Source organism: Salvia hispanica, chromosome 4 (genome assembly GCF_029641045.1).
Source record: "Salvia hispanica isolate PSC_SH4W2 chromosome 4, Shi_PSC_v1, whole genome shotgun sequence".
In the NCBI taxonomy this organism is placed as follows: Eukaryota; Viridiplantae; Streptophyta; class Magnoliopsida; order Lamiales; family Lamiaceae; genus Salvia; species Salvia hispanica.
Window position 1 is genome coordinate 50377807 of NC_142695.1, and position 18864 is coordinate 50396670.

General features: G+C 39.0%; 1 protein-coding gene and 1 pseudogene across 9 annotated transcripts; both read left to right on the forward strand.

The window, feature by feature from the left end:
* Positions 1-898: 898 nt before the first annotated feature.
* LOC125194189 (mitochondrial Rho GTPase 1-like) lies at positions 899-6258 on the forward strand. Of its 9 annotated transcripts, none has more exons than XM_089057075.1 (9): positions 899-1951; positions 2062-2229; positions 2309-2512; positions 3498-3641; positions 3740-3916; positions 4141-4255; positions 4723-4791; positions 5586-5709; positions 5791-6258. In XM_089057075.1, the coding sequence occupies exon 1, from the start codon at positions 947-949 to the stop codon at positions 1733-1735; it is 789 nt and encodes a 262-aa protein (XP_088913201.1). In that variant the 5' UTR covers positions 899-946; the 3' UTR covers positions 1736-1951; positions 2062-2229; positions 2309-2512; positions 3498-3641; positions 3740-3916; positions 4141-4255; positions 4723-4791; positions 5586-5709; positions 5791-6258. The 9 variants fall into 9 exon arrangements, with proteins under 9 accessions (XP_088913201.1, XP_088913199.1, XP_088913200.1 ...); XM_089057078.1 differs by having other exon boundaries at positions 901-1951; positions 4010-4255; XM_089057079.1 differs by having other exon boundaries at positions 901-1951; positions 4112-4255.
* Positions 6259-16060: 9802 nt separating this feature from the next.
* LOC125195334 (uncharacterized) lies at positions 16061-17177 on the forward strand (annotated as a pseudogene).
* The last annotated feature ends 1687 nt before the right edge of the window (positions 17178-18864 follow it).

Here is an 18864-nt window from a genome sequence, read left to right on the forward strand (position 1 = left end):
AATTTAATTAAACATAAGAATCATTGTATCTCCCTCATAGAACTCTACGTATGGTTTAGTCACGCATGTTCATCACAAAAGTCAAATAACCAAAAGGGATGAAACATCATAAAACTAAACTAACTACACCCTTGAGTTGTGAAATCTTGATTGGAAGCTCCTTCTTCAAAACCTTGAAATGAATTGGGGAAGTTCAATCTTGAATCCTTGTTCTCAAAGTTGTTTCTCTCTCCGTTGGATAGTAGGAAAGGTGTAGAATGATATGAAAATCCCCTCATATATAATATATTTCGTGCCCTAAATTTCCAAACATGATTAGGCATCAAAATCCCACAAATATGGATAGAAATCGCGCCTTGCCGCTTCTCCGGAGCGAGCCGCTCGACACTGGAGTGAAGACCGAGCGGGCCGCTCGAAGTCTCTGTCTGGGACTGCTTTGATGATGTTGGCTAGAGTGGAGCGGGCCGCTCGACGTCTCTGGAATGGGCTGCTTCGACGCTCAGCTAAGGGGCCCGTTCGGGGCTTGCTTCTCAGCTAAGCAGGCAGCTCGAAGCTCTTGTTTCCGACTCTATTTCACACTTAAATACCAGTTTTCACCTATTTCTCAACATTTACTCAACAAACTCATCATATAACCAATCGATACAAAATTAATAGAAATATGGACTTCAAGTTACTAAACTCGACGATAAACAAGTCAATTCAATGCTCGTAAATAACAAATTAACGAGTTTATCACACACTCCCATTTCAATTTCTTCAAAATTAATTCCACATATTATTTTTACTAAATAAAGGATTTCAAATACATAGAATTCTAGTAATTTCAATTGAATTTTATTTCCGTGTACCAAACGGACCTTAAAATTGATTTGCCTAGTTATTGAAATCAGTTGGTATGATTTTATTTTTGGAAACAATAACGCAAAGCCCATATTGAATACTCATGCTCTCGGAGAGAATAAAAGTGAAAGCAATACGATTACAAAGCAAAAGTACGATTGATTCTGAAATCATGGAAAACCCTAATTTCCCGATGGAATTGGATCCTGATTCCGGTGCCTGTGGTAAACGTAAAAGAGGAGAGATTGAGGATTCCGGTGGCGAGATTCCGGTATTTGGTTGCCGTGGCGACGGGATTGTGGAAATCGTTTACGTTGGCGGCGAGATTGCGAAAATCGATTCTGGTGGTGGTTCCGCCGAGGAAAAGAAAACGGAATTCGAAGATAGATATGATATACCGGAAATCGATTTAGTTGGCGAGATTGCGGAATTCGATTCTGGTGGTGGTTCCGCCGAGGAAAAGAAAACGGAATTCGAAGATGGATATGATATACCGGAAACCGATTTCGTTGGTGAGATTGCGGAATTCAATTCCGGTGGCGGCGAGAATGCGAAAATCGATTCTGGTGGTGGTTCCGCTGAGGAAAAGAAAACGGAATTCGAAGATAGGTATGATATACCGGAAATCGATTTCGGTGGTGAGATTGCGGAATTCGATTCCGGTGGCGGCGAGAATGCGAAAATCGATTCTGGTGGTGGTTCCGCCGAGGAAAAGAAAACGGAATTCGAAGATAGATATGGTGTATCGGAAAGCGATTCTGGTGGTAGTTCGGAAAAGAAAACGAGTAAGGTAGATGAATTCGAAAGCGATTCTGGTGGTAGTTCAGAAAAGAAAACGAGGAAGGTAGATGAATTCGAAAGCGATTCTGGTGGTAGTTCTGGTGGTAGATAAATTCGACGATAGATATGGAATACTTGAACCCTACAAAAAAAAGATGGGATACGAACGCGAAAATTACGTTTATGTGGAGGAGCGGCCGTTGACCACGGACGTGCTCGTGTTTGGTGATGATGACTACGACAGCGACGACAGCGACTCCAGCAATGATGAGATCGTGGAGCATATCGATCCAACGCCTTACGACCACAATGCTCTTCTGCGATACATGTAAATCGGATTATATTCATGTTTAATTTGGAGTTTTGAGTAATTGTCGGATTATATTCATGTTTAATTTGGAGTTTTGAGTAATTGATTGATTGATGATGGTAATGTAGGGTTTTGATGTGGATACGACTCTTCCTTCAAGGCTGAAAATGGGGGGCAGCCCCTTGTGTTTCGACCCAGTTCGGTGGCCTCATCTCGACGACCCATACGATATTGACTATGTGAATAAGGCAGCCAAGCTTGCCATTGATGGAATCAATCTTGACAATCTTGAAATGGTATGCTACTATGCCTGCTATGTCTGTTGATGATGATGATCAGGTGTAGTTTATTTATTATTGAAACATGTTTTTGCAGGAAAACAAAACTAGTTTTGAGCTTGTGGAAGTTACCAAGGTTGTGACTGTGGAACTCCCATACGATCTGCTATTTTTGACTCTAGCTGTAAAAAAAGTTGTCGAAGAAGGAGAAGAAGCAGAAGTGGAAACTATCCGAGCAGTTGTGCATCACCCCATATGTGAACCGATGGAACTCCATCAGTGGATGTTTGCTAAACCAGAGGCTTAATTCCTACTATATCTGTGCTATTGTCTATTTTGTTAACTATTAGACATTCTGTCGACTTGATATGATGTATTAGAACAAGTCTTTTGCTTGCAGTTTGGCTACTATGTTTTTATCACTAACATTGTTAAGTTATGTATGGCAAATCCTCCTGTCAGTGTTTTTTTACTTATGCAATGTTTAAAGGGGTAAGAAGTGGATTTGCTATTTTGATTTATAGCTTATACAGTTATACCCTTGATTAAGTGACTTATTAACTGTGGAAACCAGAAATTTTTGTTCATTCCATACCATTTTTTAATTCTTATATTCGTAATTTGGTGTGGTTGTTTTCTTTTAGGGGAAATATCATTTAAAATATACTATTTGCAATTAAGATTATTTTTTCGATGAAATGGTTTGTAGCGTGGAAGCTAGATTTATAAAATGCCACCCGCCCGGGTGGAATTATTACACAAAATATCACCCGGTCGGGTGGAGCTTTTGTAATGGGGAGGCAATTAGTATGAGCTATTGTTTCTTTTATCCTTTTCCATCTTAATTGATTAAATTAGAAGGTGAAGAAACTATGTTGCTCTTGCTGGTAATGTATAAAATAACTGAATGTTTGTGCCGCTAGTTGTTACCTAGAGCTGATCTCTGCATAGTAATGGAGCTTGATTATCCTGCTGAATCTTCTTGGTAGCACACACTTAAAAAGTAGCTGATAAGAGAATCTGTTTGAGTTTGGTTTCAAAAATTAGGAGTTTGATCTGAATCTATATTACAGAAACTGCCTCTTTTCTTTGTTAACTGTTCACTATCTTAAAAGTTTAATTTGTATGGTTACCTGATATGTGTGTGCAGCTACGGATGTTTATTTTGCACTTGCAACTGATATTTGCTGAGGAAATTGATCTGTTTTATGTGGTGTTGTGTTGAATTGGTGTTTGTCGTTGTTTAATGTGAACTCAAATGCGGCTTGCCGATTGGGGTTGCTTAGGTCATAGCACCGGTAACTGTGGCTGGTTGCAAGCTCGATAGGAGAGATGAAGAGTACAGTTTGAGTGTTGAAATGATGCCGCTTATGCAGCAGTTTTGGGAGATTGAGACTTACATAGAATGTTCGGCAGCTAATATGCTCCAGGTTTGAGATAATGTTTGACTTGTTTTATGACGTTCATTTGAAATTTCCTTGATAAATGTGAATTTTCAGATAACTGAAGTCTTTATAAATTGTTTTAGATCCAAGAAGTGTTCTACCTTGCTCAAAAGGCTATCCTACACCCTACAGCTCCTCTGTTTGATCAAGAAACCCAAGCTTTAAGGCTACGATGCATGAGAGCACTGAAAAGGATATTCACTCTTTATGATCTTGATATGGATGGTGCTCTCAATGATGACGAGCTAAATGAATTTCAGGTATTATTTTAATTTTCTTCTTTTCTAGAAAACTGGTGATAAGTTTCTACTTTACCTTTCTTTAACTATATAATTTATTCTACTTACGTGAAGTGCTTCAACTCTCCTTTACAACCTGCGGAAATAGTGGGTGTTAAGAGTGTGGTTCGAGAAAGTTGCCTGAAGGGGTGAATGAACTTGGTCTTACCTTAACAGGTTTCTTTTTCTTCACGCTCTTTTTTTAGAGAAAGGACGAATTGAGACCACATGGACCGTTTTGAGGAAGTTTGGTTACAATGATGAGCTAAAACTTGGGGATGATTACTTATCCTTTCCCAAAAAAAAAAGGCTCCAGATCAGGTAATTGCCAGCTGTGTATATGTTCATTGAGCAATGACTGATAATATTTCTTAGAATCAACATAAAATCTTAGTGAATGAGGTGTATGTAGCTTAGTGTCGAGTTGGTGGAAGATCCTCAAATCTTATCATTTTTAAAGTGAGTTTTTCAGAATGAAGAAATGAATAAATATTTTAACTGTTTGATGAGGTATAGTAAAGTGTGGTACTTGTATATAGGTAGAGAACAACCCATAAAAGTTAAAACCAATTAAACGGATGATATATGTTTCTTTTATCTTCAGCCTCTTATCATTAAGTCCAAACAGTCATGAATTCAAGTAGTTATTAGTTATAATTATTTGATGGTGGCATATGTTTAGACTTGATGTACACATGTACTATATCATTCCTGATTCCACTATCTTTCTAATACTTCACTTATGTAATCATTTACTTTATGCTTTTTTATGCTCTATGTGCTTGCAGAGTGTTGAATTAACTAGTGAAGCAGAAGAGTTTCTAAAGGGAATCTTCAGCACATTCGATGAGGACAAAGTATGTCTATCTCGTTACTTTTTTACTAGTTCTTTTAGAATGTGCATTTACTTCATTGACGCATACGTGTCTCTCTGTATAATTGGTATACTCCCCTCAGTAGATGTCATTTACAATTACTTATGTGCTTGTTTAGTCTTGTTTTGATGTTTGGGTGCTGCTCATGCCATTTATCTGAGATACGTTACACTTAATCGTTGCGTTGCTGGATTAAGAATATTTGAACCATAAATCAAACAAATATACCTATCTACTGAAAAAGGAAAAGGAAGAATCACAGAAGAACAAGTTGAACAGTATATTTCTTGAAGATAATTTTGTTTCTGGCTAATAATTGCCTTTATTTGCCTATTGTTTTGAAACCCAACATCTTTTTAATCACTAGTAAAACTAGTTATAAGGCATACTTTTATATCTCTCTATGTTTTCTTGCGATTGACACGAAATGCATTCTCTTTATATGAGGCGGTCCATGGCTTCTCAACTTGGAAGTATGTTCCATTTAGAAATTTTACATTACAATACTTCTCTTTTGTGAAGCCTAGGTGGCTTTCAGGTTTTTGGATCAAATGTTTATGAATTTTATCCAGCATGTTACTGATTTTTGTTATGGTTGGTATAGGTGGGGAAAACATGTTAATATTATACTCCATTTTGATTGGTTTAAATTTTAAAGAAAAGGCCCATTCATAGTTGTTTAATCACATTCACACGTCTCGTGAAGTTGTTCCAAACGGCCTGTTCATAGCATTCTTCCCAATTTGTCAACTGTTAATTTAGTCAAAATAACTCAGGGAAAGAGCCTTCCATCTTCTTATATTTAGAGAGACAACATCAAGTCTATAGAGGGAGAGAGAATTCAGATGAAGATGAGGAATATTTTCATCACATGCTTATGTTTAGCTTTAGCTTCAGCAGGTAAAAAAAACAAGTAACTTCTCATTAATCAGACCCAATTCAATCACTTAACTCACCATTGTTTTGTTTCTTCTCCTTCAGATACTCTGCAGAATTCGGATTTCGAATGCCCACCAACTGACTGGAATGAAACATCCTCTGCGTTCTTTCAACTGAACGGCAGTAGCATCCCAGGGTGGACACACGACGGCGCAGTGCAGTATGTCACGGCTGGAGGTGAGCTGTCGCTGCAGTTATGTTGTTAAGTTGGGAAACCACCAAATCGCGAAGAAAAAAGAACCAGAGTTTTGAGAAAATCGATCTGGGGGATGGATTTTCGTGAAAGGCAAAGCGTGTGATGCCTTACAATAGTTTGAGGCCTCGAATGTTATCCTATTGTTTATTCTGTAATCTTTTTGATATAGGAGGGAATCATTTTACATTTTTTTTAAATGAGCTAAGTTATCGGGAAAGAAAAAAGATGGATTTGTTTGATTGTATTATTCTTTCAACTGTTAAGATAGTAAAATAACCTGTCTCAATAAATTTAATTCGTGACGTTTATTAAAATCCATATATAGTGGTTTTGGATTTTGTTCTTTTTTTCATTTAATAATTAATGAGCTTGTTGTGTTAATGTATGAAAGTAGAATGGTAGGATGAGAAGGAAATTTGGAATTTTAATTGAAACATTCTAGAAAATAAATGGTTAATTTCACCTATTTAATACAGTTTCACGGGCAAACAAGATCGGGCCTAAGAGCATAAAGTAATTGGAATCGGGCCAAAAGTGGGCCCGGAATGCAGGCTATTTTTTTGGCCCCGAAGAGAAAATCTTGTGGGTATGGAGTTTTTATTCCACGTGGACATGAAACCGACCTTCAATTCACCAAGAAGCCCGGTATTGTACTTAATAATAATATTTCTCTACTTTTTATATAAAAAATATTGGGTTATCTGTCTTGTTATATTTTCTTATGATAGTGGTGTGTTTTGTTATTTGAATGGAATATATATTTTAGAAATGGTGAATATAGTCTTACTAGGTCAAAATTACAACAACAGTTAATATTTATTGATTAAATAGATAAGATTAGATAATAATGACATAAACAATATAACATGAGCTAAAATGAGGCTTGAGATTAATTAGTTATATGAATGGAGATGGGATATACAATGTGAGATAAAATGTAATTTTGGAATTGTGAAGATAAATCAAGATGCATTGTGGTAAGCCGAACTTTTGAGAATAATAACAACATAAAAAGATATAAGTACCTCTAGTCATTATTCAATCGAATTATTAACTTTTTAAAAAGTTATATCCCGTACAAAAGTCAATAAATTGAACTTTGATTTTTTTTAATTGTAAAATTGATGATATCAATAATAATTTTTATAGTATTTGAGTCATACCAAATAAATACTCATTTCGTTCCACAATAAATGTCATATTTTGTCATTTTCGTCCGTCTTATAATAAGAGACATATTTTATTTTTATCTTAAATATTAAGTAAATCTCATGTTCCATTAACTTATTCCATTCACATTTTATTATAAAATCAATATATAAAGCCAGCTAGATACGAAGAATAACACTACTTTAGCTAGTAGAATAATAGGATATTGAATACTAATAATGTAAATCAATAGAACTTATGCTAATAATTAAAATAAGAAAATGGGTCATGATCATATATGTTTAATAAATATAAAAGTCGATATGAAATCATTGCAAATTATTTTTGTTGGTTTGCAGCTTTTTCTTCAGTTTTGCTGCCTTCTCGAGTGATTCAAGCACTAAATCTTAACGTCCACGAACATGGTCAAGAAATTAAGCCACAACAAGGTTATTTCATTACCTATATAATTTAGGATTAATTGACATAAAAAAAATCATGAATTTTAGTTAAATTTTGGTGTTGTTTCAATTTTCCCATGCACAAAGGCTAATTTAGTTGAAATTAATTGTATCTAATATAACATTTGAAAAATTCAACGGGAATAACACCACACATAAATTTTTTTATTTGTCTCATCATACTTAGCAAATAAATCAACTTATGTGTAAGTCAAATCGACAACATATGACGAGTTTGAAATTAAAACATTTTGTCATAGAAAAATTGATAAAATGCTATGGTTTTTTACCATACCATTTAATAAAGACAAATCATAATTTGACCATAGCATTTCTAGAATAAAGACAAATAAAAAATTGATAAAATACTATGACTTGTATAATTCATGGTTTTTTACTGTTGATTTCCAGAATAACGACATATTAGAATTTGACAAATATTCATTATTTTTTTTTTGCAATTTACCCATTAAAAATTTATGCTTTATTTAGAGTATTAACTATACTTTAATGAAAAAATTGGTGTTTTTCCTCCTCACACAGTGCAAACCAAGAACATTGAAGAAGAAAATATTGGTGACAAGTTAGACAAACACACGGAAGATTATATTTCTCCAGAAATTTTTCTTCCTGAAGAATGGACCTATTAAGTAGCAGCCCACAATCATTTGTTTCTTTCTCATATTTAATTCTTTGGTGTATGATATAAGAGATAAGCTTCATTAAAAGTGATTATCCAAAATCTTCAAAATATAAATAATGGGATTGATTTGGGTAATACAGAGGTAAGTTCTGTACATTTTATCTGATCAATTTGTATGGTAATTGGGAAATAGTCAAATATATGTATATACTTATGTATTATCTCCATTACGGTATTTGTTAGTAATCTGATTGTGTTAGTTGTTAAAATATATATACATAAAAATGATTTTCGAAATGCTAACAATAGTATGAATTTTTTTTTTTTGCATGATGTTAATTATTTATCTGCAGTTTTGACTGACTTAATTTGTTCTTGTTGCCAATCATTACTAAAGATAACGATTTGATTCCTCACAATTAATAACATGTTAACTTTGTCTCCTCACTGGGGCTCGTGATAATTCAACGCTAAAATGGGGATCTTGTCAACGTGACCACGAATGCTCAAACAGCGCGAGTCCATCAGAGGAGGGATCAACCGTGCATCTGCGTCGAGCAATGCTAAACGATAATTCATACCTGCAACATTACAGATACGCAAATCCACATAGAAACCATCTGTGTCCTCTTTTATCAAAGAAGAGTTCATCATCTTCCACAATTTCAAAATATCCAACCTATCATGCACCTTTCCTTAAGCCAAACCTTGAAATAACTTTCAATCGGCAAGAAAATAGGCAACGGCGGAGGTGTTGGCTGAATCTTTGAGACTACCGTACAAGTAGAAGCATATGCATCCTTAATTTCTTCGTGCAACATATACTCCGAGGTTTTGCCTACGCTAGTAGCTGAAATTTTGGAAAGCCTCATTCGCAAATCACAAAAGGAACGGACAGATGCCTCAACATCATCATATGAATCTAAAGAAGAACTCGAGCAGTCAAAAATTTTGGCATCATCGCATGAGTATTCAATCTGTGTATCTAAAATCGATGAATCAGACCCCTCTCCTTCGTGCACCTTCATTCGAGGTCCATATACGGAATTAAAATTCCCTTGTTCCCTATCAAACCTCCCAAATAAATTCAACCCCGAAAGAGAGGAATCTATCGTCCCCTTTGAGATAGCGATATCCGCGGCGGGCGGCGGTGTTAAATGGTTCAGGCATTATATTTAGAGAGGAAAGTAATAGAAGACAAGAGGTTGTATTGAGTTGAATGATTTGTGATACAATGTACATTCCTATTTATAGGAATAGAAAAGTAAATGCTCCTAGGAACTTAAACAATTTGAACTATAACAATATTAATGTTATATTCCTTGAAACTCTACATTGTCTTATTCTAATATCTTGTGACTCTAGGAACTCAAAGTTCCTCTTCTCAACACTCCCCCTCAAATTGAGTGGTGGGGTCTCCAATACTCAATTTGGAAAGCACATCTTCAAAGCTCTTTGAATTAACTGCCTTAGTCAGAATGTCGACAAGCTGATCTTCTGAGCGACAAAAGGAAGCTCAACAATCCCTTTCTCAATGTTTTCTTTGATGAAGTGTCTGTCTACCTCCACATGTTTAGTTCGATCATGTTGAACTGGATTTTGTGAGATGTTTATAGCAGCTTTGTTATCACAGTAAAACTTGCACTTGCTAGGACAGAAAATAATCTCTTTCATCAACCTCCTTTGCCACAATATCTCGGTCAACCCACTTTTGATCCCACGAAATTCTGCTTCGGCACTTGAAAGAGCCACCACCTTCTGCTTCTTGCTTCTCCACGTTACCAAGTTACCTACAACAAAGGTAAAGTAGCCTGCTGTAGACTTCTTGTCATTCGGGTTTCCTGCCCAGTCAGCATCTGTATAACCGTGAATCTCAAGATGCCGTTTTTGGCGAACAACACTCCATGTCCCGGAGTTCCCTTCAAATACCGACAAATCCTAAGTGCTGCCTCCATGTGTTCCATCTGCGGTTTATGCATGAACTAACTTACAACCCCAACTGCATAAGCAATATCTGGCCTAGTGTGCGAGAGATCTTTGAGTTTTCCGACTAGTCGCTGATACCGACACGATCAGTCAACTTGGCTCCTTCTCTGATTTGTAATCCATGATTAACTGCCATAAGAGAGTCTGCTGGTTTACTTTCCAGTAGGCCAGTCTCTGCTAGAATGTCCAAGATATACTTCCTTTGTCGCTATAAAATTCCTTTGTCTGGCCTTATCACTTCAATCCCAAGAAAATACTTGAGATTCCCCAAGTCCTTCATCTCAAATTCCTAAAATAGATTCTTCTATAAATCCTCAATCTCTTCTAGGTCGTCACCTGTAATAATCATATCAACATATATGATTAAACATGTGATCTTATCACCTCGCTTCTTCAGAAATAGAGTATGGTCTGAATTGCTTTGTGTATATCCATAGCTAATCATTGCCCCAACAAACTTCCCAAACCATACTCTTGGAGATTGCTTTAATCCATACAAGGTCTTCCTCAATCGGCACCCTTCACCTACTTTAAAATCTGTTGCAAAACCTGGAGGTGCCTCCATGTAAACTTCTTCTTCCTTCTTCAACTCACCATGCAAGAAGGCATTCGTCCCATCAAACTGATGTAATGGCCATCCCTATTAGTAGCAACAAATAGCAATACTCAAACAGTGCTCATCTTGGCTACTGGAGAGAAGGTCTCAGAATAGTCTACTTCGCGACAAGTCGCGCCTTGTACCTTTCTATCGAGCCATCAGGCATCAGGTCTTCTTTTGATAGTGAAGACCCATCAACAACCAGCTAGTCGTTTTCCTCATGGTATAGCACATTTCTCCCATGTGTGGTTTCGAATTAGTGCATCAATCTCTTTCTTCATTGCTTCCCTCCAATGCTTGTGTTGCATGGCTTCTTCCAATGTCTGTGGTATTTCTTCTTCCTCATATAGTGCATCCTCGAAAGCCCGAGCCATCTCTGACAGATGGCCTTTGGCTAGGTTCATAATAGAGTAGCGCTTTTTTCTTTCAATCCTATCTGGTGTATACCTTCTGGGTGGAACTCCTCTGTTTGGCCTTGGTGGAAGTATGTATCTCCCAGTGTCAGGGTCAACTCCGTCGACCTCGACTTCCTCGATTTCCCTTTCTGCGGCCTCAATTTAATTTTCTTCTGCACTTACAGTGTTAGCCAAACAATTATCTGTATCCACAGGAGTACTTACATTAGATAACCTTAGAGGAGAAATATTTGAGGTGATGTCACCTTCCACAATAGACCCTACCACATCAGAGACTTGCTCAGAATTGCTTACTGCTTTCTCTGTTAGGTCCGCCTCAGGATTGCTTGACATTGGCATTGGCACTGAGATCCAACTTAGCGGGTCCGTACTACTGTTACTTTGAATATTATTCTCCCCTTGACCACTAAGGTGGGTAAAGAAATACTCGGCTTCAAGGAAATTACAGTTCATTGTAGTGAACATGCGGTTGGATTTTGGATCAAAGCACCTATACCCCTTTTGATTCACCCCATATCCTATAAAAATACATTTAATAGCACATGGAGATAATTTGGTTCTTTCGTGTTTAGGGATGTGGACAAACACAGAGCATCCAAAGACACGAGGTTCGAGGGTCAATGGTGGTGGAATTTTAGTAAGGGTGGATAGGACTTGTAGCGGAGTTTGGTGTTGAAGGATACTTGTGGGCAGTCGGTTTAAAAGGTATGCTGAGGTGGCAATGGCCTCGGGCCAAAAATGTTCTGGGGCTTTTGACTCTATAAGCATGGAACGAGTCATTTCAAGGAGAGATCGGTTTTTTCTTTCGGTTACACCGTTTTGCTCTGGAGTATAAGCACAAGTAGTTTGGTGTATAAGGCCTTTTTCTTGGAAGAATTGCTTCATACTCGAATTTACGAACTCCCCCCTCCCCCCATTATCTGACCGAAGAATCTGAATGATTTTTTGAAATTGAGTTTGGATGAGATTATAAAAGTGGGTAAAGTGTGAAAAAACTTCAGATTTATGTTTCATGAAATATACCCAAGTCATGCGAGTGCAATCATTTACAAACACTAAACAGTATCTAAGACCTTGCCCCCCAATAATTGGTGCGGGCCCCCAACATCAGAGTGTACCATAGAAAACAAGGTTTCAACACGGGTTTGATTTAAAGGATAAGAATTTCGATGGCTTTTGGAAAGAGAACAGGTTCCGCAATACAAGTCATGCTTAGGAATAATATTTGGAAATAACATTTTTAAGTAACCGATAGAAGGATGTCCCAAACGCCGATGCCAAAGCCAAGCTTTCCGGTCGGCTGACCCGTGAGTTAACATGACAGTTCCTTTTTGAGCTATCTCATCCACGTAGTAGAGTCCATCGCGTTCAGTGCCACGCCCAATTATCTCCCCGGTTCGGATATCCTGTAATAGACAAAATTGTGGCTGCATTAGTAATGTACAATTCAACTCCTTAGTGACATGACTGATGGATATGAGTATATGAGACATCGAAGGGATATAGAGACAATTTGACAATTGTAGAGTGGGTGATATGTTGACAGTCCCAGCCCCCTCAACTACCGTAAATTCTCCATTGGCAGTTTGGATATGAGATTTTTGAGGTTTCTGAAGATCGGTGAGGCCTGAGGCATCATATGTTATTGTATCGGTTGCCCCACAGTCATATATCCATCTATCATTTTTTTCATGACTATTGGACACTAAACACGCAAAACCAAGCTTCTTGAGGGGCTGAAATTTATTTTGCAACAAAATTTGGGCATTTTTGGAGTTTTTAGGAGATTTAGGGGCTAGTTGTGGCTGAATATTTTGGTGGGGTATATTCTGCCATTTGTGAAAACTTTGGGGAATATTTTGATATTTTTTAAAAACTTGGGGTTTTCTAATTAAGGAGCCCCCAATCCCTATTTTACATGTACCGTGATGCGCCGCCCCTCCTTCTTCTCCCAATAACTCGTCACTCCAGCCATGGATAATGCTTCCACTCCCTCCGCCGACGAAATTCGCCGCCCCTGTGATGCTCGCCGGCTGGACAGCAGCATCGCCGGCTGGACAGTGGCGCCGATCGGTGCACCTCCCTGACCGACATGCGCAGCTACTCCTCCACCTCATCCGACAGCTGCGGCAACGTACCCGCCGCGGTTCCAGGGTGCTCGCGGCGGCGATGGTGGTGGCTTGCCATCTTTCTCTTCCCACCAATCTGGATAGCCGATGAGCTCAAAGCATATATTCTTTGTGTGTGTTTTTCGTTTGCAGTGGGAGCAAACTAATTTCGACTTGTCTTCTTCATCACTCCGCCGGTTTCTGCCATTGCCACCGCGTCCTCCACCCCGAGAGCCGCTGGTGTTGTTCTGCCACCCACGGACGGCGAGACCCGCCCCGATTCCCAGGTGGTGACTGCTCCAGTGCTGTTCGCCGGCTGTAGCACTTGGAGGCGCGTCTCCTCCTGCTAGACGAGATTATATGCGAAGTCTACTGAGGGAAGTGGATCTAACTTCAGTATTTCTCTCTTGGTTGATTCATATTTGCTATCAATTGCATAGACAAATTGACACACTCTCTGATCTTGTATGAATTTGTCGTGAATCTCCATATCTTCTTGGTATTTCATTGGGTTCTTCTGCTTTTGGTCAATCGAGATCCAAATTTGTTGCAATTTGCTCCATATCTCATCTAATGAACTGCTTCCTTGTCTCAGTGTGCTTGCTTTAAACTGGAGATCATAGACCTGGATTTCATCTCCTCTGCCCCCGTACGTGTCAGCCAAAGCATCCCAGATGTGCTTGGCTGTCGGATGTTGTGAGATTCGACTAACCAGTCGAGACTCGATGTTCTGAATTAGCCATGTGAAAACACAGTGGTCGGCTTGTTGCCACCGTTCGAAAGTTGGATCGGTTCGCGGTGGGGAAGGAGGCACTCCGGTAACGTGAGAGACCATTCCCTGTCCGCTTATCGCCGTCTTCATGAGCATGGACCAAAAAGCATAATTTTCTCCATTCAATTTGTTTACCCCGATGTCAAGGGGATGTGTGTCAATTTTGTATGACACGAAATCAGTTTCTGGTGGACTTGTGTTGGATTGATTCATCGCAAAACTATTGCGCATGAAATTGGCGAATTGTCGGGCAAATTTGTCGGCCATGGCTATGTTTGTGGTTTCGGTTCAGATATTTTCTTCTGGCATTGTACGCTACTTGTGCAGGTTTAAGATGTGGAAAGGTAAATAAAGGTAAAGAATAGGAGGGCCGAGAAAGGTATCATGGACAGTGATGATACCTAATCTGAGTCCTAACCTGCTCTGATACCATGTTAAATGGTTCATGCATCATATCTAGAGAGGAAAGTAATAGAAGACAAGAGGTTGTATTGAGTTGAATGATCTGTGATACAATGTACATTCCTATTTATAGGAATAGAAAAGTAAATGCTCCTAGGAACTTAAACAATTGGAACTATAACAATATTAATGTTATATTCCTTGAAACTCTACATTGTTTTATTCCAATATCTTGTGACTCTAATATTTCTAGGAACTCAAAGTTCATCTTCTCAACAAGCGGGGCTGCTGAACGACCGTGACTCAGCGGAGACCAGCCAGACAGCGAGTGTTGCGGAGGTGGCGGTGGCCAGCCGAGTGGGGCCTTGCTGGTGAAGGCTGCTGTCCATCAGGCTGGTAGTTTTGGTGGGGTAGGCTTACAGCGGCAGCTGCTGTTACCGGTGGCTGCCGGTAGGATTGGGGACGTTGCTGGAGGTAGGGTAGTGGTGGCTGGGGGTAGTTGTGACACTGTGCCTTGGGTGCAGCCGTAGTTTGACGCGGCGGGACGTAGGGCGGCGTCGGCGGCTGGTGGGTGTTAGGAGGCGGTGGCGGCTGGTGGCTATATGGAGACGACGGCTGGTGGACGTTTGGAGGCTGCAACTGGTGGTTTTGGTGGAGTAGGCTGGTGGCGGTAGCGGCTGATGTTAGAGGCGGCTGCTGGCAGGTGGTTGGAGACGCCGACAGCGGCGGCTGGTAGGTTTTCGGAGGAGGAAGCTGCGGTTGCTGATGGTGAGTCGTGTATGGGGGTTGGGACAGCGCAGGTAGACTCCATTCCAAATTAGTCGAAGGTTGTTGAAACTGACCCATGTACGACGGCTGGCTGTGAGGCATCTGGTAACACACCGGGGTGGGTGGTTCGTAGGTCGCAAATCCAGCGTTGATGAATTGCGGGTGACCGTATAGTGATGTCGGTTCCAGATCGGGTTGATATAATGGAGGCGGCTGGTAGGAGGGTTGTGGTTGCAGAGATTGTCGGGGCAGTTGTGCAGCGTGAGACTGCTCAAACGTGGTTGCGTCAGGAGGATCAGGTTCGGGTTGCAACGGAGGAAGCGTTGCTGCTACCCTGCGCTCATGCTCAACCAATCGGGTCTCGAGTCGGGCGAACCTAGCGAGAATTTGCTCCAACGTTGCAGTAGTTGAATTCAATTGCAAGCCTTTAGATGCTTGCTATATCTCCGACCACGAACGAAGATTGACCTCGGTCATGAGTTCGAGGATGAAAGCACCAATTGTTAAGGATAATCTCCTTAACGCGATGCCGAAAGATAGATTAGAAGTCTCGGGAGGAAAAATCCCGTCGATAACTAGGGTTTGCAGAAAAACGATAAAGAAAACAAGAAAGGTGATAAGCGATTATTTTATTGATTGAATAATGAGAATAACAATAGGTCCTATTTATAATACTAAAGAGTAAATACCCTAACTTAAGGAACAAGAAAATATAAAGATACGGTAAATCAATAATAACCTAAATAGAAGATATGATAAATTATTAGTAAACTAAATAATGGAGATATAATAATAATACTAATATGATCGTATCACGACGCCACCTGCTTCTTCCTCGACAGCGGCCAAGCTGAGGGTGGAGTCCCGTTCGTCCATGCAGACGCCTCCGTCCTCACCGTGGCCGATGTAAATGAGTCTGGCACCGACCTAGCCCCCGCTTTGTTCCCCCTCCCCGGGATCCGCAACAAGGATGGCGCGTCCCAGCCTCTGCTTGCCGTCCAGGTGATGAATCTCGGGGATGGGTCATTCGTCGGCTTCACCCTCAACCATCTCCTCTGCGACGGCACCGCATTCTGGTACTTCGTCAACTCCTGGGTCGAGATCTCCCGCAGCAGCAGGGAGTCGATCTCGACGCCCCCGATCCTCAGCCGCGACCAGGTGAATCTGGATCTGGTCGGGGTGAGAGATGTTTTCATCCGCGACCAACACCTGATAAAAACAATTTAGCTGTTGATGCTGATGTGTCTGCTACTGACGCGTCAACAGTGGAATTGAGTCAGACAGTGTTTTGTCTCACTAAAGAAAAAGTGGCAAAACTGAAAACGACTGCCAAAAGAAACAGCGACGAAAATATTTCGTGTATTTTCGTCGCTGCAAGCTGTTATAACCCATTTGTGGCGATCCATGATACGATGCCATTCGGCGGGGCTCAGCGAGGAGACGACATTCGAGTTTCCGATGGGGACGAGGTGGAGGATTAGCCCGCCCCTCCCCGACGAGTACTTCGGGAATGCGATTATCCCAGGGTTTGTAACCCTGGATGCCAGGGATGTGTAGGGACTTGGGTCGTGGGTTGGGCTGGACTGCGTTGCAGATAAACAGAATGGTGAATTCGACGGGGCCGGAGAAGGTGAAGGAGTTCTTTAGCGGTTGGGCGAAGGAGCCTAAGTTTGTTCAGTTTGACACTATCCCAACTAATCGTTTCATACTTATAAACTCCCTGAGGTTCGATGTGTATGGGAACGACTTCAGGTGGGGTCCGCCTGTGGCGGCCAGGAGCGGAAGGGGGAGCAGTTTCGACGGGAGGGTAACGGTTTTCGCGGGGCCGGATGGGAGCTTGGAGGTTGAAGACTGTTTGTTGAAGGAGACTTTGTGTGCCATGGCAGAGGATGTTGAGTTCATGGAGTTTGTTACTACTGTGGAAAATTGATTAATAATTACACCTTAACGTTAAAAAACGTCAATAGATGACAAAAATATATCAACAGAAAATGTCAACTCAATGTCAACGGTTGATGTTGTGTTGAAAACGTTTTGAAACTATATTGACATTTTCTGTTGATGTATTTTAATCATCTGTTGACATTTTCTAACGGTCCAAATCATAGTTTGAAGTTTGTACAATATATAAGTTTGCATTTTATCACTACTTCATGTAAATAAATCTGATGAATGTTTTGTGAACCTATCGAAAAGAAATTTGTGACAAGTAGATAGTTGGATTGAAGTACTATGGACAGACTTATTCTACATAAAAAAAAGTTTATGCTACTGTGTCACATTGTCACTAATGGTTTTTTATGGAGTGTAAATTAATAGGGTTATTATTATTATTATTATTATTATTATTATTATTATTATTATTATTATTATTATTATTATTATTATAATAGTTATTGCCATGTAGGCATGTAAATATACGAATTCTGATTTTTAACATAAATTTTAGAAAGTATTGTATGAAATGTATATATTTTCCCTATTTGTATTAACTTACTATTATTGACTAGTATACCATATCGCAATATATTAGGATCACCAAAATTTTACTCATTTATGAGGGTTTGATGACTTTATCATTATAGGTTTTCAGTGTTTGTCCTTGTTAAATTCAATTCACCCTAGTATTACAGTTGAGTAATAAGACAGCAAGCGACAAACAAGAACGGGCCTAAGTCGAACAAAAATAATTTCGAATAGGGCCACAAATGGGCCCAGAATGCAGGCTAATTTTTGGGCCCGAATATAAAATCTTGCGGCACTGGACCTTCAATTTATCAATACGCCTTGTATGCTAGTAGTACTTAATATTCCTATATAGTAATCCATTCGTCCGTCATTAGGAGTTTCGGTCACTTTTGCACACTCGTTTCGTAAAAATGATAATAAATAGTTAAAGTAGAGAAATGGTAAATTAAGAGAGAAAATAATGTTATTAACACTCTTCTCAACATTAAAAATATCTCTTATTTTACCATATCTCTACTTTAACTATTTATTATGATATTTACAAAACGGGTGTGCAAAAGTGACCGGGACTCCTAATGGCGGACGGAGAGACTACTAAATATATATTTTTTAATTAAGTCAAAATTAAAAATTATGTAGTCAATATTTGGATATCAAATCTGTACCCAGTCATAAATTAATAATTTTATCGATATTTTGCAGGGGCAGATATAGAATAAATATTGATGAAACTTGGTTTTTAAATTATCAGGAGCTGATGCAGAAAAAATATTGATAGAAACTTTGTTTTTAAATTTTATTTAGAAATGTATTTTAGGATAGAGAAAGCCAAAATTGGTCATGAACATATGGTCATTTTATGATTTTGGTCCTAAACTTTATCTTTAGGATTTTTTGGTCCTGGACATTTCAAATCGAATCACAATTGGTCATCCGTCAAAATTTTTGTTAATTTTATAACAGTCAACGGATTTAACTCAATTTTGACCAAATTATACTTTTAATTCTGATTTTTAAGTCACTAATTAAAATCTTAATTATTTTAGTAAATATTAATTTAAAATCAAAAATATATAATAGAATTAGGGTCAAAAAAAATTTATTCAAAATCTCCAAACAAATCCAATTCCTCCAAATTTCATCTCTTT

What these genes read in the sequence shown, in the direction of transcription:
- LOC125194189 (XM_089057073.1), top strand. Translation starts at nt 947, where the DNA reads ATGCTCTCGGAGAGAATAAAAGTGAAAGCAATACGATTACAAAGCAAA.